The sequence below is a fragment of the Phacochoerus africanus genome, chromosome 7, assembly GCF_016906955.1.
Source record: "Phacochoerus africanus isolate WHEZ1 chromosome 7, ROS_Pafr_v1, whole genome shotgun sequence".
Classification (NCBI taxonomy): domain Eukaryota; kingdom Metazoa; phylum Chordata; class Mammalia; order Artiodactyla; family Suidae; genus Phacochoerus; species Phacochoerus africanus.
The window spans coordinates 91078166-91105771 of record NC_062550.1 but is presented as its reverse complement, the minus strand read 5'-3'; the positions used below and the strand labels follow the sequence as shown (position 1 = coordinate 91105771).

At 50.9% G+C, this 27606-nt stretch overlaps 1 protein-coding gene across 2 annotated transcripts in view; it reads left to right on the top strand.

The window, feature by feature from the left end:
* Positions 1 to 27606, top strand: part of ELK3 (ETS transcription factor ELK3) — a 69170-nt gene that overhangs the window by 14539 nt on the left and 27025 nt on the right. For both annotated transcript variants that reach the window (XM_047788237.1, XM_047788236.1), the window contains exon 2: positions 17079 to 17287. In XM_047788237.1, the coding sequence (XP_047644193.1) occupies positions 17081 to 17287 (207 nt within the window). In that variant the 5' untranslated portion in view covers positions 17079 to 17080. The remainder of the gene's footprint in view (positions 1 to 17078; positions 17288 to 27606) is intronic.

Genomic DNA, 27606 nt, shown 5'->3' with positions numbered 1-27606 from the left:
TTCCTAGAGCCTGAAACAAGGCTTCCCCCGAGGTGTTTGTTTTTAAAGGAACATTTTTTAGCCCCTGTGGGGAGGGCTCCCCAGTGCCACCAGTCACATGGTTTCGGTGGGTTCCCAGCCCATCCCTATTAGCGCATAAAGGGTTTCTTAGGATTCATTTCGCGTTACATGAAATGCACACAGGTTTGGGCCCCGCTCTGGGGCCAGGCTCCCTCACCTGCTTTTCATGTCTTGCTTTCCTCCTCCTACAGCCCCCGCCACTGTGGGCGCCCCAAGTGGGAGGATGAGTCTTTCCTGTTGAAAGGAACTGAGTCACAGAACATTGCATCTCAAGGCCTGTCTTCACGACCAAGAGGCCACCTCGATTACTTAGCGTTGGGTGAATCTGCCGCCTCTCTAAACCACTGGCAGATCCTCTAGAAGGGAAACTGGTCTTTAAAAAATGAAAAATGATGGGGAGATGGGTTCAAACTGTCTTAAAACAGAAGCAGTTGGAACAACTGAAGTCACAGATGAAACCAAGCCAGCAATGAGCAAGGACCATTTCTGATGCGATGGCGCGTGGCGATGTTGTGTCGCCCTCTGAGTTGAAATGAGACTTTTCGTAGCGATGAGATGTGCAGATAAGAAATGAAACCTCGGCTGGGGGCGGTGGGGATGACCGTGCGTGGTGATGGAGAAGCTGGACTTTGGAGCCAGGTGCCCTGGATACATGTCGCTATGTTCCCATCTTACTCCCCCCGTGGCCAGCAGCACCTCATTCTACCTCATAAATCATAACTTCCTTGTGGACACTTAAATTTAGACAGTGTGTATGAAGCCCTCAGTCTGATGCCTGGTACATAGCAAATGCTCATCGAATGTTAGCTTTCAAAAAGCAAAGCTCCTGGAAGTTCCCGTGTGGCCCAGCGGGTTAAGAACCCAGTGTTGCTGCACCTGTGGTGCAGGTCACAGCCATGGCTTGGATTCGACCCCTGGTCCTGGAACTCCCATATGCTGTGGGAACAGCCATCGAGGAATAAATAGATAAAGAAGGAAGCTGGAGTTCCTGTTGTGGCGCAGTGGCAATGAACCTGACTAGTATCCATGAGGACGCAGGTTCGATCCCTGGTCTTGCTCAGGGGGTTGGGGATCCAACATTGCCAGGAGCTGTGGTGTAGGTGGCAGACGTGGCTCGGATCTGGCGTTGCTGTGCCTTGGGCGTAGGCCGGCAGCTGCAGCTCCCATTGGACCCCTAGTCTGGGAACCTCCATATGCCACAGGTGCAGCCCTAAAAAGCAAAAAAAAAAAAAAAAAAAAAGAAGAAGTAATGGATTCTGGGGTAGGAGTCCTAGAGAATTCCATGGACACTGAATATTGCTGCCAGGGAAAGATTCACCAACATTTCCTTTAGAATCAGGCTCTTTGAGACCCAGACACTATCTTTAGGATTTAAACATATCTTTTTTGCTCAGTGGAGAATGTTAGATTCTCAAAAAGGGTCCATGGACCGAACATGGAAGAAGATACAGCCCCGGAACGAGGGCGTGTGTGGCTCTATTTTCTGTGGATAATTACGTGCTTTGGGTTGACTACATGAGATTGCTGGTATTTGTTTTTGATCCATAAAAAGTTTCACATAGTCCAATCTAGTGGTTGGTGACGTGGTTGGGAAACATAATTTGAAATAGCGTCATAATGAGGAGACGATAATGAGAGACGTTGCTGGTTTATTTTCCTATGTTATTTATCAAAGCCGTGAAAGTTAAAATTCGTCAGGCAGTCCTGGTCCGCTAGGAATCCTTGTGATACAGCGTCTGCTGTGTTAGGGCTTATGAAACCCTCTTGACTTTTCACTGGGGACTTCGTAGTAGTTTTATCACGTTGAAAGTGTCATTTTTCTAGCTCCATACTTGTTTGATCCAAATGACTACTGTTAGGAGAATTTGCTTAGTATTTTTTTTTTCCCATGTGGAATTCATACAGTTAATTACGCTGGGGAAGGAAAAAAAAAAAAAAAGGCTTGATGAGTTTCCCTGGGCAATAAGAAGAGCAGTGTTCTTTCAGAAAGCAGGGCTTGGCCGTCGTGGTGAGGGTTAAAACAGAGCTGACACACAAGGCAAAATGAAACCAGAGCTGCAATTACTAAGTGGGACAGATGTAGGAGGCCAGGTTTCCTGTGGCCCATTTTCCAGTTTCCTGCCTGCAACCTGCAGAAGAAGAGGAAGCTGAATGTTACCAAGTCTGAGAACTGAAGGGGGACGTGCCTCAAGCCAGAATTAAGATCCTGGCAAACAACACAAGACAATGAAAACCATTGCAAAGAAAGCGACTGTTCGGGTTCTGGTCCAGAAATGTCTGGGAAGGAGCCCCCATCGGTTTCAAGGAAAAGCCTTGTCAGCAAAGCCCAGGCTTCCTCGTGAGACTCGATGGGGGGACCTGGGGCTGCCCCAGGTTGTAGGAGCCTCTGGGTTTTATAGCCCTCCTCGTCTTTCAAGACGTGGTCTGCTTTTTTAATACAGTTGGTTACCTGAAAAGATTTTTTTCCCTGCAGGGCCCAGGGCTTTCTGAGTCTGTTTCCTGGGCTTGTTGATATATGAGAGAGGTAGATGGGGTGAACCGATGAGCCGTAATGAACTACAGCCCCACTTGGGAAAGGCTGGGTGACCAGTTGGCCGCTTTGATCTAGCGGGCTTGTGTTCCCTTGACTGCCCAATAAAATTGTGTCTGATGTTTTCAAAGAAGAGACGCCACGGAGCTGTGCGTATGTCTGTTGACGATCACCGGTTGTCCACGCTGGGAGTGCCTCCCTGGTGCGCCACGTGGGGCGATGCTGGAGAAGTGGACGAGGCTTATTTTTCTCCCGAGGAAGAAGAAAAAATTTCTCCTATGTCTGGGTCCTTGAGCACATGATCGAAGAGTCTCTGAGGTCAGAGGGCACAGTCCCTACCTTAAAGGTAAAGAAATGGACACTCACGGCTCACTTTTGGCAAGGAACGCCTCTTGTTTGCCAGCTGTCATGTTGGACTTGCTGGGGGGCGATATGGTTGTCACGATGGCCGATGAGGAAGAGTCCCATTGGCGGACAAGGTGCCTTGTTGAAGGCTTCGTAGAAGCACAGATGCAGGCAGCATCTAAGCCTGGTGCAAGGCTCACAGCGTAGGAGGCACAGGGCCGAGCTCTTCCCCCTGCACCGTCTCATTTAGAGCAACGGGCTGCTTTCAGGTGCTGAGAAGTAGGAGGTGCTCCCGGGACAACCAGTTACATATTTCTTTACCCTGTTGATGGGTCACTGCCTCTTCTTCCAGCCCAGAAAGAACAAACTCAGGACCAAGAACGTGAGGAAGTTGGGGGATGTTGAGAAAGCAGGGATCCGGGCGGTATCTGCAAGGCAGCCTAGGGTGAGAACAGACCCCCTCCTGTCTCGCTGGGGGGCCTTGTCTGAAACTGGGGGAGAGGATAGCGCTGGGTGGGGGGTGCTGGGTGGGGTGGGACACGGCCTGAAAATATGGATGTGGGAGGAAGCTCAGAGGCTCAAACGCACTGTCCCAGCTGGAGTTAGGTGGCCATCCATTTACTTTTCCAAAGGAAATTCACACATAGAAAAGTCACCAGTGAACCGGCCGAGTGGCTTCTCATTTACCCACAGACAACAGTTTCAGGAGGAAAGAGGGCCGGTCATATGTACAGTGAACAGCCGATGATGTTATTACAGTGGCTATCAGTGATTTCCTCTGAAACAGTCATTCTCTTCCCTCGGATAGAAGTGTGATTTGAAAAACATTGCAAACTGTAATGGGTGAACAAAAAAAAGTAGGCTGAGCGATGGCCGCTTCCCTTCCCTCTCTTTTCCTGTTCACTTTGCTCTTTAAAACATGGACGGTCTGTAGATACTCACAGGATGAATAAGAACACGAATAGGTTTTAATAGATTAAAAGAGCTTTGAGGGACCTGAACTTGGCCTCACAGATCAGCACTTTTTTTTTTTTTTTTTTAAACATGCGGTGGTTGACAAGAATTAAAATGCCAGGAGTACCTGTTGTGGCTTAGCTGTAACAAACCCAACTAGTATCCAAGAGGATGCAGGTTTGATTCCTGGCCTGGCTCCGTGGGTTAAGGATCTGGTGTTGCCCTGAGCTGTGGTGTAGGTCACAGACGTGGCTTGGATCCCATGTTGCTGTGGCTGTGGTGTAGGTGGGCGGCTGTAGCTCCAACTCAGCCCCTAGCCTGGGAACTTCCATATGCTGCGGGCGCGGCCCTAAAAAGACCTGCCCCCCACCCCCCAAAAAGCATTAAAATGCCTTTCGGAAATAAAGTTTACTAATCTGTTTGAGCTTCTCAAATATAACAAAGGCTTGATTTAATTTGTGCTGCTTAGGTTACCAAATATTAATCTTTGTTTACTTAATGCCCTAAAATTTTTCTATGCTTAGTTATTGCAGACATAGTATGAATTATTGTTTCCCAATTCCTTGGCTGAAGTGCAAGCTTGGTTGGTTGTTTTTTAATAAAACGGTTTTTGACCTTCCTTTGAACATTGATTAATATAGTAACACATAGCAGACGCTGCTCTGGACAGGGGAGTGGCACTTCAGAGAATTTTCAGTATTAAGTATTCAGACTCATCATCCTTGCTTTTCTAACTGAAAATTTTAACGAGCTAAAAGATGTGAGCATCTACTTTGTTTACTTCTTACACAGGCATTTTTCTTCTTGGGCTGTCTCATTTCTTTCCTTTTTTTTTTTTTTTTTTTAATTTGGCTGGTTTCTCTAGTTCCCACAACATGTAAGCTTTACAAAGATAATCATTCTGAGCCCCCTCAGCTCCCACCTAGGGTAACTTAAAAAATGAAACCAAGAACATGCAAAGAGACGTGTTAGGTTGCCACGGATTTGGAGAAGAGCAAAGAAGCGGGTATTTCGGCTTCTAAGAATGGCAGCAAAACCCTCATGCTTTGCATAAGGATTCTGTGCATCTCACGGTAGGATTTCTGGCGCCACCTTGTGGCAGACAGAGAGAATGCCGGCCTCCAGGAAGAGGAAGGCAGCTCGTACCTAGGAGGAAAGCGGCAGCCGGAGAAGAGACAGGGACGGGTCTCTGTTTGGGGCTAGGGTGTGAAGCTTAAACAGTTTGGTGAAGCCATCTGTAAGCCCCCCACAAGGTTATAAATAAGAAGTCACGAAGGCTCCCAGTCTTGTTCAAGGGATGATCTTTGAGGCATCCGCTTCTACCATCAGTATCACTGTGAGACCTCCTTGGTGCAGGGTGACAAGGTGATGCTGGCAGCAGCCGGAGGCTTGGTGGCGTTTGATGGAGCACAGTAACCCCTGCCACTGGGTGGCCTTAGTTTTTTGTTTTTAATTGAGGCATAGTTGATGTATGATATTCTCTTAGTTTCTGGTATACAATACAGTGATTGAACATTTTATGAGGCTGTACTCCGTTTATAGTTATTATAAAATATGAGCTAGATTCCCTGTGCTGTACGATTTATCCTTGTAGCTTATTTATCTTATACATAATGGTCTGTACCTCTCCCCCCCCCCCCTTGCCCCTCCCGCATCCCGTTGCCCCACTGGTAACCGCTGGTTTTCTGTATCCAAGAGTCTTGGGGGGACTTTGTTTCACGGGCACAAGTCAGAGGTTGTCTCTGGGCAGATGGCACGTCTGGTTCATTCCAGACCCCCCACTGATCCTTTCTTTGACCTTTGTCCTTGCTGCCCCCATCCCCATCCTGTCTTCCTGTCCCGCCCACTGTAGGCTGGGTCCCTCTCACTCTTTGCTCTTCTAAGGTGGGAGAGGGTTCATCCCTTGCCTTCCGGCCACTGAAACCTCAACCACTCCCCTGCCGAGACTCCCTCTGGCTCCACGATTCCGTGCACTGTCCATCTGCACCAGACGCTGCTTTTTATGCCCCAACAGAAGCCAAATGTTCACGAGGAAAGGGGAGAAATTCTGGGCCAGCTCTCTAAGCAGAACCATTTCCATAACTCAGTTTGCAGCTGTTGAAGGAGGGAGAGCACATCCCCTTAGGCCTCTGGAGAGCCTTCTCCAGCCAGCCCGACCCTAATCCTGACCCTCACGCCAGTTCTCTGCCCTTGGTGGGAGGCGGTGTTGCCGGCTGTAGCCTGTACTAACCTCAGTTTTATTCATTCGTTCATTTGACAAGTATTTATTGAGCACCTACTATGACCTGGCAGTGATCTAAGAGCCAGGGCTGCCTTGAAAAGCAAAACGAAGGCCAGGACTCAGGAAGTGAACATTTGAGAGCCGTGCTTTTCACACCGTCTGTGGAGAAGGACCAAGTTTGCAGATTTCTCATACGTTGTGGGCTGATGAGTTTGGAAAATACTATCAAAAATAAATCACTAGGAAAATAAAATGAAAAACAAAAATACCAAAGTACCAGCCCCGTTTTTAACTTAGAGATTTAGCAAGCATAAGATTACGTTTCAATAAATAAGAACAGTGAGTTCTCATCATGACTCAGTGGAGACGAATCTGACTAGCATCCATGAGGACGTAGGTTCAATCCCTGGCCTCGCTCAGTGGGTTAAGGATCTGATGTTGCCGTGAGCTGTGGTGTAGCTCATAGACATGGCTCAGATCTGGTGTGGCTGTGGCGAAGGCCGGCAGCTACAGCTCCAATTCAACCCATAGCCTGGGAACCTCCATATGCCGCGGGTGCGGCCCTAAAATAAACATGTATAAATATAATGGGGAAAATAATTACAAAAACTACATATTCATGCAAAATGCGCATCAAAGCAATTAATGTGGAGAGTACTGTTAATATTGGTAACTCTTGTCCTTGTGTAATTTTAACCAAACAAAAAAGTCATAAGTGAAATAGAGATTCACCATATTAAATACGTTAAACAAACACCGAATGTATTAATACTTCACTTTTACTGCAGCAGATATAGTTTAATCCAGGTTGGATATAACAGCGCTGCTTGCAGGCAATGATGTCTAAAAGCTGCTTCTGTGTTTTGTTTTAATTACACTCAAAAGAAGTCCATTTCACAGACGTATGTTGACCAGAATGGAAGGAGAGATTTTTCAACCTATTTCAATCATGGACTTGGAGAACAGACTTGGGGTTGCCAAGAGGGAGGGGGAGGGACTGGGAATTTGGGGTTAACAGGTGCCTTTGGAATAGAGAAGCAATGAGATCCTGCCGTGTAGCACTGGGAATTATGTCTGGTCACTTATGATGGAGCGTGAGAATGGGAGAAAAAAGAATGTATACACGTGTGTGTGACTGGGCCACCTTGCTGTGCCGTAGAAAATTGATAGAACGCTGTAAGCCAGCTCTAATGGAAAAAATAAAAATCATTATAAAAAAAATAAAATAAACCCACTTTGGCAAACTCAGGGTATTCATTTTTTAACTTTCATCTAAAATGTACCAAGTCTGCCAACTTTTCAAAATTCATCTTCATTCCTTCCTTAGTTGCCAGTTCCAACAATTCACCTTCTGATGTTATGGTTACATTTAAATCAGCTTTTAATGAAATCAGTGGGTTCTAGATTTTCACACGCTTTTGGGTTACAGTTGAAAAATTAACTTTGAACCTCACACATTTTAGCATATGGTCCTTCTCCAGGATTCTGACGGCTCCATAGTTTGTGCCAACCAGACGAGCCTACTGATCGCATCCTTGGATGTGGTGACAATGTGATGACAGCGACAAATTGCAACACTTTAAAGTCTCTAAACACTTTATGTATGTATGTATGTATGTATTTTGCTTGTTAAGGCTGCACCCGTGACATATGAAAGGTCCCAGGCTAGGGGTCCGATTGGAGCTACAGCTGCCGGCCTACGCCCCAGCCACAGCCACGCGGGATCCGAGCCACATCTGTGCACCAGATTCTTGACCCACGGAGCGAGGCCAGGGATCGAACCCACATCTTCACGGATCCTAGTCGGGTTTGTTAACCGCTGAGCATGACGGGAACTCCTCTCTAAACACTTGAAATTTCGCTGCTTATGTCATCGTGGACTGGGGGCCAGCAGTTTGCACGGATGTTGGCCACGCAGGAGCAGACTGTGCTCTTCTACAACTGGGCCTCACTTTTCCTCATCTGCAATGTGGGAACAATAATGTAACTCACAGGCTGTTGTGCGAATCCAGGGAGATGTTGCAAAGTGCGGGCACATGGCAAAGGCCTCATAGGCAATACCCAGCAGGTGCAGAGAAGGCCGAGAGAAGGCTCTTATAATTGGAAAAGACAGATTAAGGATGGCATGACCCACGCTTCGAGACAGACTGTGGCAAGTGCTATAAGGCCCGTTGGCATGAGTGTGTCAGCGCGTGTGTGCGCTTGTGAATTGTGTCCGTCTGGGAGGATCTGGGTGGCTTTTTGGTATTCTCAGTGCTGTGCATTGTCCTTACTGTTTGAGCTGCCTGGTTTAGCACAAGGCCGGTGGCTGAATTTTACTGCCCCCACCCTGTCTCATGAGTGTTGGTCCTGTTTCCCACTCCTGGGTAGGGAGCAGCTTTCACTTCTTTTGTGCAAGGTGTCCAGTGCCACCCACCCCCACCCTGTGGTCGAGGAAGTGTGCATGGGTTTAGCTGGTATGCCCAGAGGATTGGTGGCTAGTACCCTTGACCCGACGGAGATGCCAAGGCTGTGATAGGGCGGCGTGGCCTGAGGGCTCTCACAGGGCCGAGGGGGGCACCAGGGATCCGTATACTCAGTCTGTAGCTTCCTGCTCCTTGAGCCTCCATCCAGATTAGAGAAAGACTCAAGGATACTGTTTGCATTTCTCAAAAACAAAAAGAGGAGTTCCCACTGTGGCTCCGTGGTTAAGGACCTGGCATTGTCTCCATACGGATGCGGCTTCGATCCTGGCCTCCCTCACTGGGTTAAGGATCTGGCGTTGCCACTCCGTGCAGCATAGGTCACAGATGCGTCTTGGATCTGGTGTTGCTGAGGCCGTGGCGTAGACCAGCGGCTGCAGCTCTGATTCCACCCCCAGCCCAGGAACTTCCCTATGGCTCAGGTGTGGCCCTACCAATCAAAAAATAAAATGAAATACATTTTTAAAAGTAAAAAAAAAAAAGCAAAAAGAGTTGAAAACACAGAGTAAGGTGGAAAGTAGCCCCTTGGCATCTGCCTAAGTGTCCCTGCCATTCTGTGCCAGTGGACAGACTTTTTACTCTCCACCACCACCCGCCCAGGGAATGTGCCTGGGGCTCCATCCTCACAGGCAGCGCCATCCTGGCTGTCCCTTGGGTCGTCAGTTAGACCCCTTCTCTGTTCTCTCCCCAGTCCAACAGCTCTCATCCACTCGACTCCCTCTCCTGCTCCAGGGGCACAGGGGCAGAAGGATTAGCTCCGAGGGAGGTGTGAGCACCCAAGGGCCACCTTTGCTGGAGCTGCAACATCTTGGAGGCCTCAGGCTAAGCTTTTTGTTTGTTTTTCTGTTTTTTGTTTTTTGTCTTTTTAGGGCCACACCCGCGGCATATGGAGGTCCCGAGGCTAGGGGTCCATTTGGAGCTGTAGCCGCTGCCTAAGCCACAGCCACAGCAATGTGGGACCGGAGCCTCATCTGTGACCTACACCACAGCTCCCACAGCAACACCAGATCCTTAACCCACTGAGCGAGGCCAGGGATCGAACCCACGTCCTCATGGATGCTCGTTGAGTGCATTAACCACTGAACCACGATGGGAACTCCAGGCTAAGCATTTTAAACCAGTGTTTCTTACACCAAACTCAGTGTATATATGCTCAGGGATCTGAATTTTCTGCTAGAATTTTTTTTTTTTAATTTGTTGTCTTATTTATTTATTTATTTTTTAAAAACGCTTTACAATGTTGTATTAGTTTCAGGTGAACAGCAGAGTGATTCAGTTTTATATATATTCACATATAAAAGTATATTTCTATATGAATCTGAAAAAGAGTCTTTTCCACTACAGGTAATTATAAGATATTGACTATAGCTGCCGGTGCCACACAGTAGGTCCTTGTTTATCAGTTTTGTAGGCAGGAGTGTGTATCTGTTAATGTTCTTTCACTTTCTGATGGTAGTCTAAAAAAAAAAAAAAGAGACGTCATTATACTCCAGGTCACCTTGTAAACAGCAGTCACCAAAGAGCTGAAGCTTCTCCCTGGATTTCAGTGCCTGTATTGGGGTCATTGCCTCATGAACAAAGAACCAGCGTGGCTATGGGATCTAAATGTTGCTTTTGAACTAGGTCAAAGCCACATGCCCTCACAACATGTCTATGAAGCTTTCCCTGTTGCTTAAAAAATAATAGTAAACATTTGAATAACACAAACCACGTACCGGTATGGTTCACGTGCCTGCTTGGTAACTCATGTCATCCTTGCAAGATCCCTGTAAGAGGGATGCTTTTACTGTCATCGTCCCCATCTTCTCATTGAGGATGTTGAGGCACAGGGAGGTGAAGTAACTCACCCAAAGTCCCACCGCCAGGCGGGACCGGTACTTGCATTTGAACCTGGAGAGTCTGGCTCTGAGTCTGCTCCTGCCCACTGTGCTGCCTCCCAAATAGACAGAAGGGGTCGTCCTCCCACCTGCTGCACGTCGTAGAGAAAAAATTGGGCTTGCATTGTCCAGACTAGAGAACAACCCCTCTGGATGATGTGCTTCTGATTTTAGGGACGCTCTCTTCCTGTTCTGTTCCTTGTAAGTAGCTGAGAGCAGAAAGGCCATTGTCTGTCAACAGGCACATCCCATCTTAGGGTGTTCAGCCGACGCCTCTCGTAGCCCTATTTATGCATGTATTTCAGTATTCCTAAATGATACGTGCTTTTATTCTTCAAAGTCTTTGTTGATCTCGTTAGACCATCTGCCAGGTTCCCTGCTTGACTGAGTGAAACAAAATCTTGAGCATGTCTTCATTTGGAGCCATGCCTTTACCCATTTGGAAAGTTATGTTTTAGCAAAGGTCCTTCTCAGCTCTTCGCTTCTCAGGCCGTCCGTGCCTGGCTGCTCACACAGCCCAGGCTCCCACCCCCTAACCCTGCTCCGCTTGCGTTTCCCCGTAACCCTCTTCTGCCCGCATACTGTGCGTTTTGATAGTCAGGTGTTTGCCGTTTACGGCCTGTCTTCTCCCGTTGGGGTGAAAGCTCTGGAAGGACCAAGCTCTCCTCTCCTTTGTTTTCTCATGTGCCCCAAATACCCAGATGGTGTCTTGGAATAAAATGGACCCTCAAAAAAAGAAATTGATAAAACTGGAGGGAGAGTTGAGTCTTTAGAGGGTATAATCCCATACATACACCGTACTCGAAGTACCGTCCATTGGCTCAGTCATTGCCATAATCTTCTGGTTGGTTGCCCTTCAGCAAAACCTCATGTGTCATATACAACATTAATGGGGGTTTGTTTTTTGTTTCTTTTTTGCTTCGTGGGGCCACACATGTGGCATATGGAAGTTCCCAAGCTACGGGAATCAGAGCTGCAGCTGCTGGCCCTCATCAGAGCCACAGCAACGCAGGATCCGAGCCCTGTCTGTGACAGCTCATCACACTGCTAGACACTTAATCCACTGGACAAGGCCAAGGATGGAACCCACATCCTAATGGTTGCTAGTTGGGTTTGTTACTGCTGAGCTATAGGAACTATAATTGGGGTTTTTTTTTTTTTCTTCAAAATTAATTGTTAATTTGAAGAGGGTGGGAACAATCTATCATATACATACTTTTCTTTTTAGGGCCACACGGTGGCATAGGGAAGTTCCCAGGCTCGGGGTTGCATTGGAGTTGCAACTGCCAGCCTGTACCACAGCCACAGCAACACCATATCCAAGCCACATCTGTGACCTACACCGCAGCTTGTGGCAATGCAGGATCCTTAACCCACTGAGTGAGGCCAGGGATTCAACTCGAATCCTCACGGATGCTATGTTGCGTTCTTCACCTGCCAAGCCATAACCTCCCTTTAATAGAAGGAATTGCTCTTCCTTCTATTAAAGGGATACTATAATAAAAAATTTTAGTGAAGATGATTTGTCAACGTAGGAACCGATTTTTTACCTCCTGCTCCTTTAAAGGAGGTAAGTGTGGGAGTTACCTGGTGACACAGTGGCTTAAGGGTCTGGCATGGTCACTGCTGTAGCTTGCGTGGCTGCTGTGGCTTGGGTTTGATCCCTGGCCTGGGAACTTCCACCTGCTGCCAAAAAAAAGAGGAGGAGGTATGTGCGTGATTCAGATTTGACAGACTGTTCTAAATGCTCCAACTATATTCCGCTGAGGCAAGATCTAGGCTGTACGTTACAAAGGAATAGGCTGGGCCAGTAGCAGGTAGCTCTGTTCTCCAGAGAGGCCTGGAGGAGGTCTGCCAGCTGCTGTGACGATTGGCTTTGGTTAGTTCCCAGCAGAAGTGGTGAGCGACCACCCATGGCTGGCAGCGGGTGCAGGTGCAGTCTGTGGGGTAAGAAAGCATCTGACATTGAGGATACTTCTTCCTGTAAGAGCAGTGATGCTTTAAAAGTGGACCTTCCTAAATATAACAGTGTAGGGTTTGATGTTGCGTCAAGAATGACACTGCAGTTCCTGATAAAATAGCATCCATTCAAAATAAGGTCTGGGGCAGCAAGGAGCCGCATTTTCAAACCAGCAGAACATTTGATTTGGAATTTCTTTTTAAATTATAGCATGTCTTTCATGGGCTGTCTATTTTAAGCAGAGGGTTGTGGGAAATCGGTGAGAGGAGGTTAGGCTGATGAAGCGTTTTGTCTTGAAGCACACCCCCATTTGCATAATAAGATAGTAAATATAACTCTCAAGTAGCAACACTTTCTTGAAATTTTTATTTAATCAGGGCCATAGAATGCTGTCTGAATTACACACATTCCTTATGGTGGCAGCCAGAGAAATCGGATTTTATTGTACCCACATTGCTAAGGTATAGGACTTTAGGAGTTCCCTCTGTGGCACAGTGGGTTAAGGATCCAGCCCTGCCGCAACTATGGCTCAGATTTGATCCCTGGCCCAGGAACTTCCATATGCCACAGGTGCAGCTGGGGAAAAAAAAAAAAAAAGATATAGGACTTTGCAAAGAATCCTAGGCATCACAGAATTAAGTTTTTTAAACGCTTTTTTTTTTTTTTTTTTTTTCTGGCGCAGAGCCTTCGTTTGGATAAATTTGCTACTATGCATTGGTGGTTAGGGGAGGGTCCCTTGCTCAGTCCCCATGTTAGGCTCGTTTGCTTTGCCATTGTCCCCGAGGGGACACAGTCTGTAGCTGGCAGAGGTGTGATAGAATGTGAAGCATGGTCGTGTGTGAAAACAGCTGTGGAAGAGATGAAACGTCATCAGAGTTACACTAAATTAAAGTTAGAACTGAAGTCCACGGAACAGTGCGTCCCCTGAACGGCAGGGACCACAGCAGTGATGTCAGCGGGTGGCCCCTCCGCCTGCCTCCCCAGCCCTGGGTCCCTGTCCTCCCCTTCCTGTCCCCCGCCACCCCTCAACCGTTGTCATCCCACCCCAGGCTCCGGCTGTGGCGAGAGAGGGCGGGAGGGTCCAGAATGACTTGTGCCAAGTATAGAGGAGGTGACAGATGTTTGTGGCTGCGAGAAGCTCATGGGGACATGTTTTTGAGACTCATCTCTCAGTAACATGTGGCTGGCTTTCTGACAGGAAGACGTGTGTGAAACTGGCAGAGCCACCGGCCTGGCGGAGTGGCCGGGGAGCTGGAGAAGGAGCACCAGGCCTTCAGCCCAGGCTTGACGTGCATCAGGCAGGGGTGGCCTGATGCCTTGGTTGCCTCCGGTAGAACCTGTTACGCCCAGGCCCCTCTGGGGGATCCTCCCATCCTCAGCCAAGGCCTGGCTCCGACACCTGGGCGAGGGCGAAGGGCATGGTCCCCAGCCCACCACTGAGTTGGGGTCGGGGGAGCTCCGTGATTCCCGGTTCTCAGCCAGTGCTTCCCCTTGGCCCCGTTCATCTGTTCATCTGTTCCAGAAATCTGGGGGAGCCCTGATGAGGGGGTCCCTATTGTAACCATTTGTTCCTTTGCTGTGTCACTCTCTACTCGTGTATGTCTCCCTTTTCTTTGCTTCTCTCCTCCTCCTCCTCTTGGCAGAGGTCACGGCCACGGCCATTTCTGTGGCCCACTTTTAGCCCTTTGAGGAAGGACGTGATGGCTGATCCCCCACATCTCAGAGCATGCGTTTGCAGGTCTGGACACACCTCATGATTATGAACGGAAGCCCACAGGGTAAAGATATAGTACCCCAGCAAAGTGAGCATTTTTTGAGATCAAGACACTGGGCATTGTAATTGCCACCTATTGCTGTGATGCTGCCGCATAACAAATGCCTCCGGAGTCACTGGCTTACCACAGCATTTACTTTTCTCCGTGGTTGGCCTCGGGGATGCTGTTTTAGATCGTGGGTTGTGGGTTGATCTCAGGATGGCTCCACGTGTCTCATTTTGGGGCAGCTGCTTCCCAGGAGTATCAGGAACACAAGCGTTACAGTGCAAACATGGGGAGACGCTCAGATCTCGGCTGAGCATCAGCACATGGTCACTGCTGCGCAGCATGCCAGGAGTCGAATCAGATCACACGGCCAAGGCCAAATGCAGTGGGATAGGAGAGAAGTCTTCCAGCCAGTGTAGGTCCCTGCTGCCCGGTCCCTGGAAAGGGAGGAGGATAGGATTGAGAAGAGCACGTGTCCAGTCTCCCACGTGGGTCCTTGTCATTTATGCCCAGAGCACGTGGCTCTAACACATGGGGTTGGGACGCCACGGAAGGGATTCCAGGAAGCACAGGAAGCTCTGCGGGGTCCTGGTGGATCGAAGTGCTAAGTGTCAAACGCGTGGCGATGTTTGCGTTGCCCTCCTGTCCCGTCTGGAATAGGACCGTTGGAGTCCACTGAAGGTAGGGGAGGTGCAGGGGGCTGATCACTGTCCTTCCTGGCCTGGAAATCCCTTCTGTCCAGGCTCTAACCTCCCTGGCCATCTTCCCTCCTTCGGAACACTGTCCTCTGAGCCTCCACTTCAAGTTGCAAAGATGTTAGAAAGTCGCCTCTTTGAAGTGTTTGGCTGAGGACACACCAGAGGAGGTGAGACAACGTTTGCAGTTCCGCGTGCCAATGATGGGAAGAACGTTGTGGCTCGTCCCCAAAGACTGGGAAGGGCAGTTGGTCCGAGGAGTGAGAGCCTGCGGGCTGCTGCGGATGCTCTCTGTGGCTGCACTTACGAGACTGGGGAGATGCAGAGGCGGCGTTGATCCCACGGTGAAATGATTTACTGTCTCCTAGACTGGCCATTGTGGTGAAGACTGATTTCTGTAAAGAGTATCTCCTTTAAAGAGCCGTAAATAAAACGCCCTGTGGGCATTCAGAGAACATTCCTGATCTGCTTCCCTTTAACTGAGAAACCCGCATTGCTCAGAGAAACAATAAAATATATTCTTTTGGCGAAACATGTGAAAGGAAATAAGGAAATGAATACTCATTGGAGGGCTAGGTATTTTCACATCCATTCCCGTGTGGAAAGGGGGAAAAAGGGTCTGTCAGGCTGACAGCTGCCCTGTTAAGACGATGGCATGAGAGGCGCTGTAGCGCTGACCCAAATTTGGGTGCAAAGAAGCCCCCCGAGGCGGTGCCTCTGGCTTCTGGGTCTCCCGGAGGCACAGGTCTTTCCCGCGGTCCTCGTGTTGCGGTCACACCAGCTGCCTCCTGGATCTCAGCGTTTCCTCCCCGCGGTCCCCGGGGATGGTCCCTCGTTCACACTGGCTGTGTCCCCACCTCGCAGCTGGCCTTGAAAGCTTGTGTCAGTGCCACGAGCCAACTTGCCACCCTCCACCCTGCTGCCCTGGACCCTCAGCCCTGGGTTTCCCAGATCGAAACCCAGGGCACGTCACCTGTCCAAGCATGACGGTTGATCTGTCGTGAAGGTTTTGAGGCCAGCCCAGCCACCTCTTCTTTATTTTTATTTTTTGCTTTTTTTTTGTAAGGGCCACACCTGTGGCATATGGAGGTTCCCAAGCTAGGGGTTGAATCAGAGCTGTAGGGCCGGCCTACACCACAGCCACAGCAATGCATGTCCCGAGCTGCATCTGTGACCTACACCACAGCGCACGGCCACGCTGGATCCTTAACCTACTGAGCAAGGCCAGGGATCAAACCTGCAACCTCATGGTTCCTAGTCGGATTCATTTCTGCTGCCCCATGACCAGAACCCCACCTCTTTTTTTTTTTTTTTTTCATGTAACAAATGTTGAGAAGACAAATGGGTTGTTACAGTTGTTATTTGTAGAATCAGAACCCGTTGTCAATGAAAGTCCTCAAATGTCTGAAGTTGAGAACTGCCTGGGAGCGTGGGGGAAAACTTCCTCAAGAAGGTCCTGTACGAACGGGGTCATGATGGATGCATAGGAGTTCGGCAGGTTCCAAAGCTGGAGAACAGCATTTTAGGCAGAAGGAACAGCATCTATTAAGTCTACAGGAGAGTCAAAGTAGAAAGATTTCGTAGGCGTTCCTGTCATAAGGGAGAAAAAAGTGCTTTCCCCCTTTCTGTGCTTGTGACAATTTTGGTTTTTCCCTTCTGCCTGGGAAAGTAAATGACTTTGCAAGTGGCAATGGCCAGTTCTTCAGTTCCACAGACATCTATCGAATGGGTTGGTTAGCAGGGCTCTGGGAACACAGAGAGGACTCCCACAAAGTCCCTTCCTTATGAAGCTCCTCATGTAGTCACACCGCCTGATACACTCCAGGCCCCTACCTGCTATGTACGTGCACTTACCAGGGATCCAGAGGTTCATACAAATAATGAGCTACCCAGCGAAGAGAGTGATAGGGCGGGCGGGCGCGGACACCGTCTCGATCGTTCCGGGGGCTAAGGACCATTAATATGCTGAATCAGTTGTATGAACGCTGGTTCTAGGAGTGGGCAGTTCATTCATCATTTTGTCACATTACTCCCAGTGCAATCCTGTCCTGGTGGTGAATACCAGCATCACGGGGCATCTCTGTGTTTCTGAATCACGGCCGCGTATAAACATGCAGCAACTTCTGATGAGGTTCACGGGGGCTGGGGTGCGTGGGGGCTGGGGGGAATGCTGGGTGCTTGGCACCTGCACTGACGCGGCCCCTCCCTCCCCAGGTATGGAGAGTGCAATCACGCTGTGGCAGTTCCTGTTGCAGTTGCTGCTGGACCAGAAGCATGAGCACCTGATCTGCTGGACCTCCAACGATGGTGAATTCAAGCTGCTCAAGGCGGAAGAAGTGGCCAAGCTGTGGGGACTCCGCAAAAACAAAACAAACATGAACTATGACAAGCTGAGCAGAGCCCTTCGATACTATTATGACAAGGTAACCCCTGCCCCTGGTAGGGAGGCTGCCTAGGGGAGGGGGCGCTCCTTTCACAAGTCACTGATGACAGCAGAGAAGAGCGGAGGGCGAAGAACCTCAGGGCTCGAAACAGAGGCTCTGTACGCAGGGGTCGGGGTGGTGGTTTTACAGAAAAACTGTGCGGTAGAGATTTTTTTCCTGGAAGCCCTTTGGGTGTTGGCACGGGTCAAGTTTTGTTCCCTTGCATTTTCTCCTGTGGTTGGTGCAGAGGTTTGCTCATCACAGAAATTAACTGGAGGGGGTCCTCATGGGTCATTGCCTGAGTGGCAGAATGAAGGTGACAGTCTAGAAAGTCTGTTTATCCTGTCTGGCTAGTGATTCACTCAAACAGGCTTTTCTGGATGGAGCAGGGGGAATGGGGCCCAGGGCACATTTTTTAACAGTTGGGTACCTCCTGTCCCCATGTGTAAAGTGGGGCTCCTGACAGCATGGGCTCTGGATTGCTGTGAGAAACCAAACAAGCCAGCACACGTTAAGCACTTAGAACGGTCCTGGGGATTGTAACTTCATGGGCAATTCCCTTGATCAAGAGAAAAACTAGTCTCATTTTCAAGTCACAGGGATAAGTCAGGGTGCCTTGTCAATGACAATACAGCCTAGCTACCAAAGCTGGGACAGTCCGGGTGAGTTAGAATGCCTTTCTGGAAAAGCAGTGGATGTGTCTCCTAGGACAAAATTATTGCTATTTAAGGGCCATCATTTCAGACCTGTAATTGTTGGCCATTTCTGTGCGTATTTGTGGTTGCTGAATATTTAGCCTCAGAGACAGAAAGATTTAGAGTCCTAATAAGGGTAAGCTTTTGTTCCAGTTTTACGGGTTCGTGTTGAAAGGTGAATTAAAAACTGATTTAAATATTAGTTCCTGATCTATATTTAGTGCCTTCCTCCTGCCAGCCTCTTTGGAATTCAAGACAGAAGGATTACACATTTCAGGAAGTGGAGGCATCATTAATTATAAAGGGTTCCTTTATATGATAGTAATTGCATATGATTATGTCATTGAAATGTTAAAAGGTGCCTCCCTTTAATGCAGCAATTAATTAGTGCCGGCTTAAGGCAGAGTCCTAGGAAGATGTGAAAGCACTTCTCGCAAATTGCACTGTCTGAAAGCTTCGCAGATGGTTATTGTTTTGCGTTTTTCCCCAGGTTCTAAGTTACACAATGGGACTTGGGGGCTGGGGGAGGCTCTGAAGGAAAATGGTCCTCTTGCTGGCTGGCAGCGAGCAAAGAGCAGGGCTTTGAGATTGACTGAAAAAAAAAGAAGTAATTTTATTGTTTTCAATCAAGGTGTCATGGTGTCTGTGACTTGGTTGCAACTCTTCTTGTGTTGTGTCTTCAGCACAAAGGAAGACCCTGGGCCAAAGATCCCCCCCCCCCCCAAAAGACGGGCAAAGGCACGCTGCTTAGACCACACCTGATCTTCCTTGGGCAAGTTACAAAATCTCTGGGGAAAGCAGTCTCCGCGCCTTGAGAGACCCAGCACATTCTGGAGCCTCGTGTGTCTAAGGGTCTGTGCCGAGCATTTCCTACCCCGGGGCTCTTGACATCGCGGCCCCCGAGACAGGCCTGCGGGCATCTCCTCCTTCTACGCATGAGGACGAGGGGCCTCGGGTGGGAAGCCTTGCCCGAGCTCCCGGCCAGAAGGCTCGCCCTGCCTTCTGGGCCGTTCCTCTCCTTTGCCTCCCAACACCCGGTGGGCCAGTCTGGCGGCGCTGGGGGTTTGGCAACCTTGGACGTGTTTGTTTATGTGCAGGCCTATCCGCCCCAGGTGGCCCTTGCCTCTCCTTCTGGGGCTGAGCTCACGTCTGGCCGTGTGACCTTTGTGCAGCCAGCTGGCATTGACCGTGGGGCAGGAGTGGCTCCTGTCCAGGGCGTCCAGGGCCTTGGCTGCGGGAGAAGATGCTCTTCCGCCTGCCGCCCTCCGCTGCGCATGCGCACGGCCGCGGGCCTCCCGCGACGCCTTCACGGGGATGAGGACGAGCGGGCCTTACACATCGACAGTAGTTTCAAACGACGAGGAGAGGGGAGGGAGATGAAGGACGGAAGCGGAGCAGCCGAGGGCGGGTGGGGGGAGGAAAAATAAAGTGGGAGGAGGGGAAAGAGCAAATATGCATGTCACACTGTTTTATACCTTGTGACAAGCACTGCTTTGAGTCCTGCCATTGATACTCTGGGCTTGTATGTATAAGTTGAATGGTAGGAACTGGCCAATAGCTGACCATTTTGACCCACAAAAGTGGCAGTCCTAAATGGTGTGGCCTCTCGCCTGAGTGACAGATTCCAGGAAGGTCTTTGTGGATGTGGAGGCCCTGGCCGCAGGGGCACCCCTTGCTGTGCCCCACCCTGCGCTGCCCGTGCTTCCCCGTGTGACCCTGTCTGCCGTGCCGTGTGGTCCCTGACCCCCCAACCCATGACACTTATCCAGAGCCTGCTCTGCATGCGGCCTACACCAGGTGATTCCCTACCTTGAGGGCTTTGTTCTTTGTTCATATTTGTCTTTTCATTGTTGGCTCAAAGTGCACAATCCCTTGGTTTGTCCTAATAGGGAAGTTTTCCTGCCGGAGGAGGCAGGCATGAGGATACCATTATTTTTATATGTTATATGTTATATTTTTAGTTCATTCCAGAATATTTAGAAATGGGCAGAGAGAAAAAAACGTGGAAAATGTGTGCAAAACTTTGTAGAAAGCATGAGAGAACAACGTATAGACTAGTGGTATCTGGTTGGGGCTGCGGCGCTTTAATCATTGTCCCTCAAAAAAGAATTCCCCCCCCCAATTGTCACAGTGAGAACTATGCTAATGGCATGAAGTCTGGGCTACGTAGGGTGCATTTGAATCCAGCTCCATGACTGTGGGTGCTTTGCCTCGTCTCTCTTGGTCGCAGCTTCCTTTTCTGTGGAGCAGGTGTAAGAGCGGACATCATAGGGTTGTGGGGGGATTAGCTGAGCGACGACGAGGTCAGTGCTGAGAACAGCCGGCAGGGGCCTTAGGTGCTGCCAAGTATCAGCCAGAGTAATAATCTAGAGGACTCTCTCCTTATCCCCGATTTGGAAAGTCAGACCGGTGCCAAGAAGAAAGTCAGGGCCTCTGCTAGCTTCCTGCAACCACACACACTCCGGGAGGGGCTGCTGGGTCCTGGTGTTATGGCTCTTCTTACCTCTGAGCTCTCAAGAGCACTTGGGGGTGCTTTTTAAAGATGTCTGTTTCGGCTGTTTTGAAAATTCCACTTTAAAAGATGCTTTCACTTTTAAATGATACTCCCTGCCCCTCTGAACCTCCCTGTGCTCCCCCAGTGGAGAGGTGGAGAGCCTTCCCCGGGGGAAACATTCCCCCCCCCCCCCTTGCTTCTCTCCAGCCTCTGCAGTGCTCATCAGCCCCTGGCATTCCTTGGCGTATACCTGCATCCCTCGTCTCTGCCTCTGCCATCATCACATGGCATGTCTTTGTGTCCAGTGTTCCCCCTTTCAAGGACACCAGGTTGGAGTTGCCATTGTGGCTCAGCAGGTGACAAACTCTCCTAGCATCCAGTTTCGATCCCTGGACTCACTCAGTGGGTTAAGAATCCAGCATTGCTGTGAGCTGCAGTGTAGGTCACCGATACAGCTTGGATCTGGTGATGCTGTGGCTGTAACATAGGCCTGCAGCTGCAGCTCCAATTCAGTCCTTAGCCTGGGAACTTCCATATGCCATAGGGGGCGGCCCTAAAAAAGACAAAAATATAAAAGGGGGGACCCAGGTCTGCTGACTTAGAGTCCACCCTCATGAACTCCTCTTAACTCGGAAAGGCTCTGTTCCCAAAGAAGGTCACGTTCGCAGGTCCCAGGGGCTTCACCCTGCCTTTTTGGGAAAACACTTCAACCCATAAAATGTCCGTATATTTCTGACACTCCTGTTCTCCCCTAAGCCCAGCCCAGGGAGAGAAGGGAGGTGGTGGCATCTGCCTCTTATGTGCGCCAGCAAACTGTTTTCTGCTCCGGGGAGCCCAAGCCATGACTCTGTGTTGCTGCAGAAGGAGCCCTGCAAGCTCGCCCCATTCCCTCATCCTTTTCTGTCCACCGGAGCTTTTGTCCTTCTTGTTGGCGGTGAACATTCATCCCAGGGGGAGGCCGAAGGCTTTGCCAGCTCCCTTCTCATCAGGAGATTGAAATGGTGATAGGAGGAAAAATGCTCCCGTCTCCACAGCAACCTCCTGGCTTATCCTCACGATGCACCGCACAATCTTGACTTCATTGGAAGGGGTTTGGGGGAGAACAGTCAAGACAGAGTCATTGGCAACATATTCCTGGAAGTAGCATGCGTTACCGTCTTGACTTAATTGGATAATTCATTTTAAATTGGGTGTGCAATCAGGGCAGGAAAACGTTCGTAGGAATAGTACGTATCTGAGCTCCACGGCCTGCACCAAGAAGCCTGGCCCTGGCAGGATTCTTTAATTCCCCCAAATACATTTTTCAAAGGTACTATGACGTATTGCCTCTCAGGCTGGCCGAAGAACAAAAGTCCAGCGAGCATTGGTATCCTGGAACTTTCTAAAACACCTTTGTGAGCTGTGAAATTCCACGAAAGACCCATCTATTCCTGGGCTCCATTCAGGGGTCTTCTGTATCTGTGCTCAGCCCGGGGTCTGAGTCTTGAGGGCCTGGTGCATTTTGCAGGGCGTCTCTTTTTTTCCTTTTGGGCCTTGTCAGCTGCCAGGATGGTTTGAAGGACAGCAGATGGCAGCTGGGCTTTGCCTGGGGGGCCGAGGGGATAACAGGGGCCTCTCTGCGAGCTTTTGGCCTGGAAGCTGCCTGGAGACCTGCAGGGCGGCTCATTGCCTCTCGGAGGGCTTCCAGTCTGGCCCCAGATCCCCAGTGGAGAGCAGCTGGCATGAGAGAGCCAGGCTGCAGGGCGGGGGTGGGGGGGGACCCTGCCTGTTGACAGAGGGTGCTGCCTGTCTTGCACAAGCTTCCACGCCAGCCTGCCCCTGGCACTCAGTGTTCCCCTAAACAGGGCCGTTGCTAAGAAACACCCAGAGTCTTGGGAGTGACTTTAGCGCTGTGATGATGAAGCTGCTGTGCCCGGCAGCCTGGCCAAATGCACATACGTCAGGCTGTGGCCCAGCCCACAGCGGCCCGCCGGCCTGAGCCATCCTGCTGCTGGGTTTCGAGCTGCAGGGAAATGGTCTGATGATGTGGACAGACCGACCGGAGCGCCAGCCCTCACCGGACACCCCCCGCCTCCCACCGGACACCCCCCAGGCCCAGCTGCTCCTCTGGGCGGCCTCCTCTCCATCTCCTGCCTGGGCTCCAGCAGCCGCTTATCTCAGTTCCTACCCCAGATTTGCCACAGAAGGAGGGAAGCTCACACATATGGAGCATCTGTCTTAAGCCCGGCCTGGTGCTAGAGGGTTATATGTTTAACTTGCTTCCTACCCTGTGACATGCCTGTCGTCTTTGCGGACCACGGGCCCATTTTAGAGGTGGGGCTACGGAGCCTCAGTGAGGTTAAGTCGTAGATTCAAGATGTGAGCAGCAGAGCTTTCTGCCCTGGAGTCTTGACCCCCAGGGCCACGCTCGGAACTGCGAAGCCGGAGGGTCACATGGCTGCAGAGCCATGAGCTCAAGTTTGGACCCCATAGTCCTAATATTGCTGAGTGTTGTCCCAGGGCAGAGAGAGAGAGAGGGGACCAGCCCCCAGTGTTTGCTGTTCGAGATGACCATGGAAAAACTGCTGGCAGCCTTCTCCAAGCCCACTGGGAATGTGAGGTGGTGGTTCTGGGAACCCCAGAACATGTTAACACTTCCTAAAGAAGGCCAGATCGGAGCGCGGCACCCCTCGCCTGAGCACCTGCCCAGCTCCCTGCAGCCTCCAGCAAAGACTCCAAATTCCTTGCCCACCTGGCAGCAGCCCCTCTGCCTCCCCTGCGCTCCCCCAGCCCTGTGGCCCTCCTCATCCTGGCCCGGGCCCTCCCTCTGCCTCTCCTCTCTGGCCCAAGCCATCCTCCACCTGGTCTCTGCTTCCCTGCCTCCTGCTGATGCCTCCTTTGCTCGGTTCTCCTGCCGACACGGTGTCTGCCTCATGGATGGGGAGCCGGCCTTCCGTGCCCCTCCCGGCGGCTGTGCGGCACTGGGGCGAGGCGGTGCCGCAGGATGGAGGAAGGACGAACGAGCCCAGAAACCTCTGAGCGTGTCGCAGAGAAGGAAATCCATTCTCCTAGCACATCAGTGCCAGGGAGCAGCTCCCCAGCCTTCCTGCCCTGCCTGCCCCGCCGTTAGCACCATGAGGACCCGAGAGGGAAAGTCAGTTTTTGAGAAAAGCGGTGGCAAAGCCAGGATGAAAACGTGCTCCCAGACCACCTGCGGGCCGGACTCCGGGCCACCTGCCAGCCCTGGAGGCGGGAGGGTCACAGCCAGCACATCCCCCACCCGCAGGGGAAACAGGGGAGCAGTTTTACATTTTGTTTTAGTAACACTCCAGCGGCCTTTAATAAAAAATACCCTTGAGTGTTGAAAGAGAGCCAGGGGGAGATAGAACTCCGGGTCCAACGAGAGGCAGCCAGTGGGTCCGGAGCGGGTGAGAACATGCTCTTGACGTGCAGAATGGGCCTCCTGGCTGGGGTGGGCACCCCCAGGGCAGCAGACCTCCTCCTCCTTGGGCAGCAGGGCCAGGAGGCCTCCCATTCCAGGCCAGGAGAATTTGGAGAGGCTCTTCCCGTGCAGCTTAGCAGCGCCAGAGGATAAAGCACTCTCAACCCAAACCACAAGGAAACCTCCCCCGGGAGGCAGCCAATTCCAAGACAGAGTTGGAACCCGTTACTGGCAGCATGTTATTCTTAGAAGTCGTGCGTGGGGGTGGGTGTGCGCGCGCGTGTGCAAAGGTCCGTGCTCCGAGCTCCAGCCCTGCGCCCAGGACCAGGCTGTCCCGAGCTCAGGGCGGAGACGCCGCCCTGGGAAGGGGAGGGCTGGGCCTTTAAGAGAGAGGAGGCTGTTTCCTAGGAATTGCATTCCCAGGGCTGCTGTAACAGATTCGCACACGCTTTGGTAGCTCCAAACAGTGCAAGTTTATCCTCGCAAGGGTCTGGAGGCCAGAAGGCTGACGTCAGGGTGTCAGCAGGGCTGCGCTCCCGCTGAAGGCTCTAGGGGAAGATCCTTCTTTGCCTTTTCCAGCCTCGGGGGGCTCCCCGAAATCCTTGGTTCCCTGGCTTGCAGCGGCATCACTCCTCTCTGCCCTGTCTTCTCACGGCCTTCTTCCTTGTGTGTTGCTCTGGGTGGTTCCTTTTCTTGTAGGAACACAGGTCCCTGCATTTAGTGCCCACCCTGACTCCAGTGTATTCCACCCCGACATCCTTAGCCTGTGACATGTGCAGAGACCCCATTTCCAAATAGGGTGTCATTCTGGAGTTCCCCTTGTGGCTCAGCAGAAGCAAACCCGACTCGTATCCGTGAGGTTCTGGGTTTGATCCCTGGCCTTGCTCAGTGGGTTGGGGATCTGGTGTTGCTGTGAGCTGTGGTGTAGGTGGCAGACACGGCTTGGATCCCACATTGCTGTGGCTGTGGTGTAGGCCGGCAGCTGCTGCTCTGATTCGACCCCTAGCCTGGGAACCTCCATATGCCATGGGTGCAGCCCTCAAAGGCAAAAAATAAAATAAAAATTAAAAAAGTCTCATCCTGGGGTTCTGTCTGGAGGTGACTTTGGGTGGGAGGGAAGCACCATTCAGCTCACCGCGGAGCCCAAGGACTGCCCCAGTGACAGGCAGCTCGGGTGCCTGGGTCGCAGGAGCCCTTTCAGCACTGCTCTGGCAGGCAGCTGGTGCCAGGTGGGCCTGCCCACACCCAGTTCCTGGCCGAGGCCAGTACAGACAGCCAGCGGCTGGGTCCCCTTGCCTTCAGATGGCAGGGACCGAGAAGAAGCAGGGTCTGCCATGCGTGTCCATGCAGCCGTCAGACACTGCGAGGGTGAGGATGGGCTGATCCACTTCCGTTGCTACTCCTCAGAGCCTAGCCAGGCGCTCTGCTTTCCCTGTGGCTGCAGCTTCCGTCTTTGTTGCAAGAACGTGAGCTCGTTCCAGAGGAGGCACTCTGAGCCTGACTCCGCCAGGGAGTACGTGTTCTAACTTTGCGGAGAGGACAGTCGGGTTCTGTGTCGGGAAAGTGTGAGTCAGACCGTGGTCTGGATGGGAACCCAATGCCCGGAACTGAAGACAGGATGTTGGCTGTGACACCGGGTGCCTGGAGACACTCCTCGGCCACTGACTGGGCTGTGAACCCAGCACGGAGCCCCGGACCCCTCATCCGTGCAGCGGGTTCCAAAGCCTTGTGATGCTTGCTCGAGATATATGCCTTCTGTAATTTATAAAGCGAGGGACCCATATAAGGAGCACAGAATCCGATGAGAAGACAGTGTGATATAATGAAGATGCTATTTAGTTAGATCATCGCCTGGGGGTGAAATTCCTCCTGGTGAGAGTTCATGTTTCGAGGTCTGCTCTGAGCAAGGCACATACATTGCTCTTTTAGAGAAAACTGGCCTCTAAGATCGTTTTCTGCCCCTTTTAGGAATAAGCCAAACATCTCATTTGGGGAAAGTAAGTGTGTCATACATCTTCTTGCTTCTTGTTACCTTCTTTGTGTATTTTGCAAGGATACCACCATCCTTTATCATGTTTCTAAGATGGTTTAAAATGTATTTTCTTGAAGTCATGTGGACATGGATGCTGTTGGAGACGAGCAGTGTTTTATATTAAACGTGTTTTCTGAATTGAGGGCAGCACACTGAGGCCTGCAGAAGTTCAGGACGTCTTCAAGGTCATAGTCAGTAGCGACGGAGGCTGGGATTCAAACCCAGGTCAGTTTGTCCCAGTGCTGGTTGCACTTTGCATCCGGCCCATCAAGGCTCTGGGCCTGTCCCCTCATGGGAGCAGCTGTGCTCAGGCCTGTGGATGCTCGGAGGAGCCGGCATCTCTGTTCACCTCCGAGCCCTTCTGATGCTCAGCTGGGGCCATAGCCAGGCCGTGGAGGTGGCCATCAGCTTCTCGCTGCTTTCCTGTCACTCTTGGGTGTCACCCACTTAGAGGTGGCCTTCCGATGTCCATCCTGCTCTGGCGGGACCACCAGGTCCCCAGTGCCTCATGCAGGGTGTCCCATCAAGGCAGGCGTCTTCGCTCCCTGCAGCTGGGCAGAGGCAGTTCTATTTGCAGTTAGGGAACAGCCTCGGGAGGCACTAGAAAGGCCGGTGCTTCCTGAACGTGGAGCTGGCTTTCCCAGCCTTGCCGCAGTGACCCCACGATTACTCTGGAATGCAGAGCCCGTGGCCCTGGCAGACTGACTTAAGCATTAGCCGCTGAGCCAACGGCAGCTGCTTTCTGGGAGAGGGTGTGGCGGTGCAACAGAGAAAGCTTCAGTCTTGGCTCTGGATAGACTTGGGTTCAAACTTCAGCTCCTCCAGTTACAGGCTGCATGATCTCGGGCTCCTAAGCTTTCTAGAGCCTGCCTGCTGCTTCCTCTTGATTTGACCAGCAATGCATATGAAACATAACTTTTTAAATGTGAAAATGCAGATAAGCAAAAAAAAAAAAATGCGGATTAATGGTAATCCTACCTCTGTCAAACTTTATTATACATTTTTCAAGATGAATTTTTCCTTCTATTTGATAGATGTAATTCTTTCATTAAAATAAGCCAAGCATCCCAGGCATGCTGCCTTTTTCTCCTAATTTTCATTTAAAGACGTGAGAAAGCGGTAATGACATATTGTCCTCTACAAGAGCTCCTTGGGGAGTTCCCTTGTGGCGCAGCAAGTTAAGGATCCAGTGTTGTCACTGCAGTGGCTTGGGTTCAATCCCTGGCCAGGGGGCGTGTGTGGGGAGGAACTTCCACATGCCAGGGGCATAGCAAGGAGAAAAAGAGCTCCATGGTATTCCATTGTAAGGCCAACTGGGAGTTTAACCCAGCCCCGTGGGGTGGGAAGTTGAGCATAATGTCATTTCCAACCAAGAGCCTCAACTTCTCATCTGTAAAATGGGATCACAGTGCCCATCTTTCGAGGCAGCTGTGTAGACAGTACGTGGTAGGCCCTTGTAAACGCGTCTTTCTTTTGCCCTTTCTGGCCACGGGTCCTTTCTTGTAGGAGATCTACCCTGACCAGAGGAATGCCCACCAAATAAACCCTTCCTCCTTCCCCCGCCCCAGGATCTTGGTGATGGGAGCTGAGGACCAGCCGCCTGTTTTACCCTCCCCGAGGGGCGCGGTCTCGGCCGACGACACAGAGCTGGGCTGTTCCCTCCTGCCTGGCTCCGAG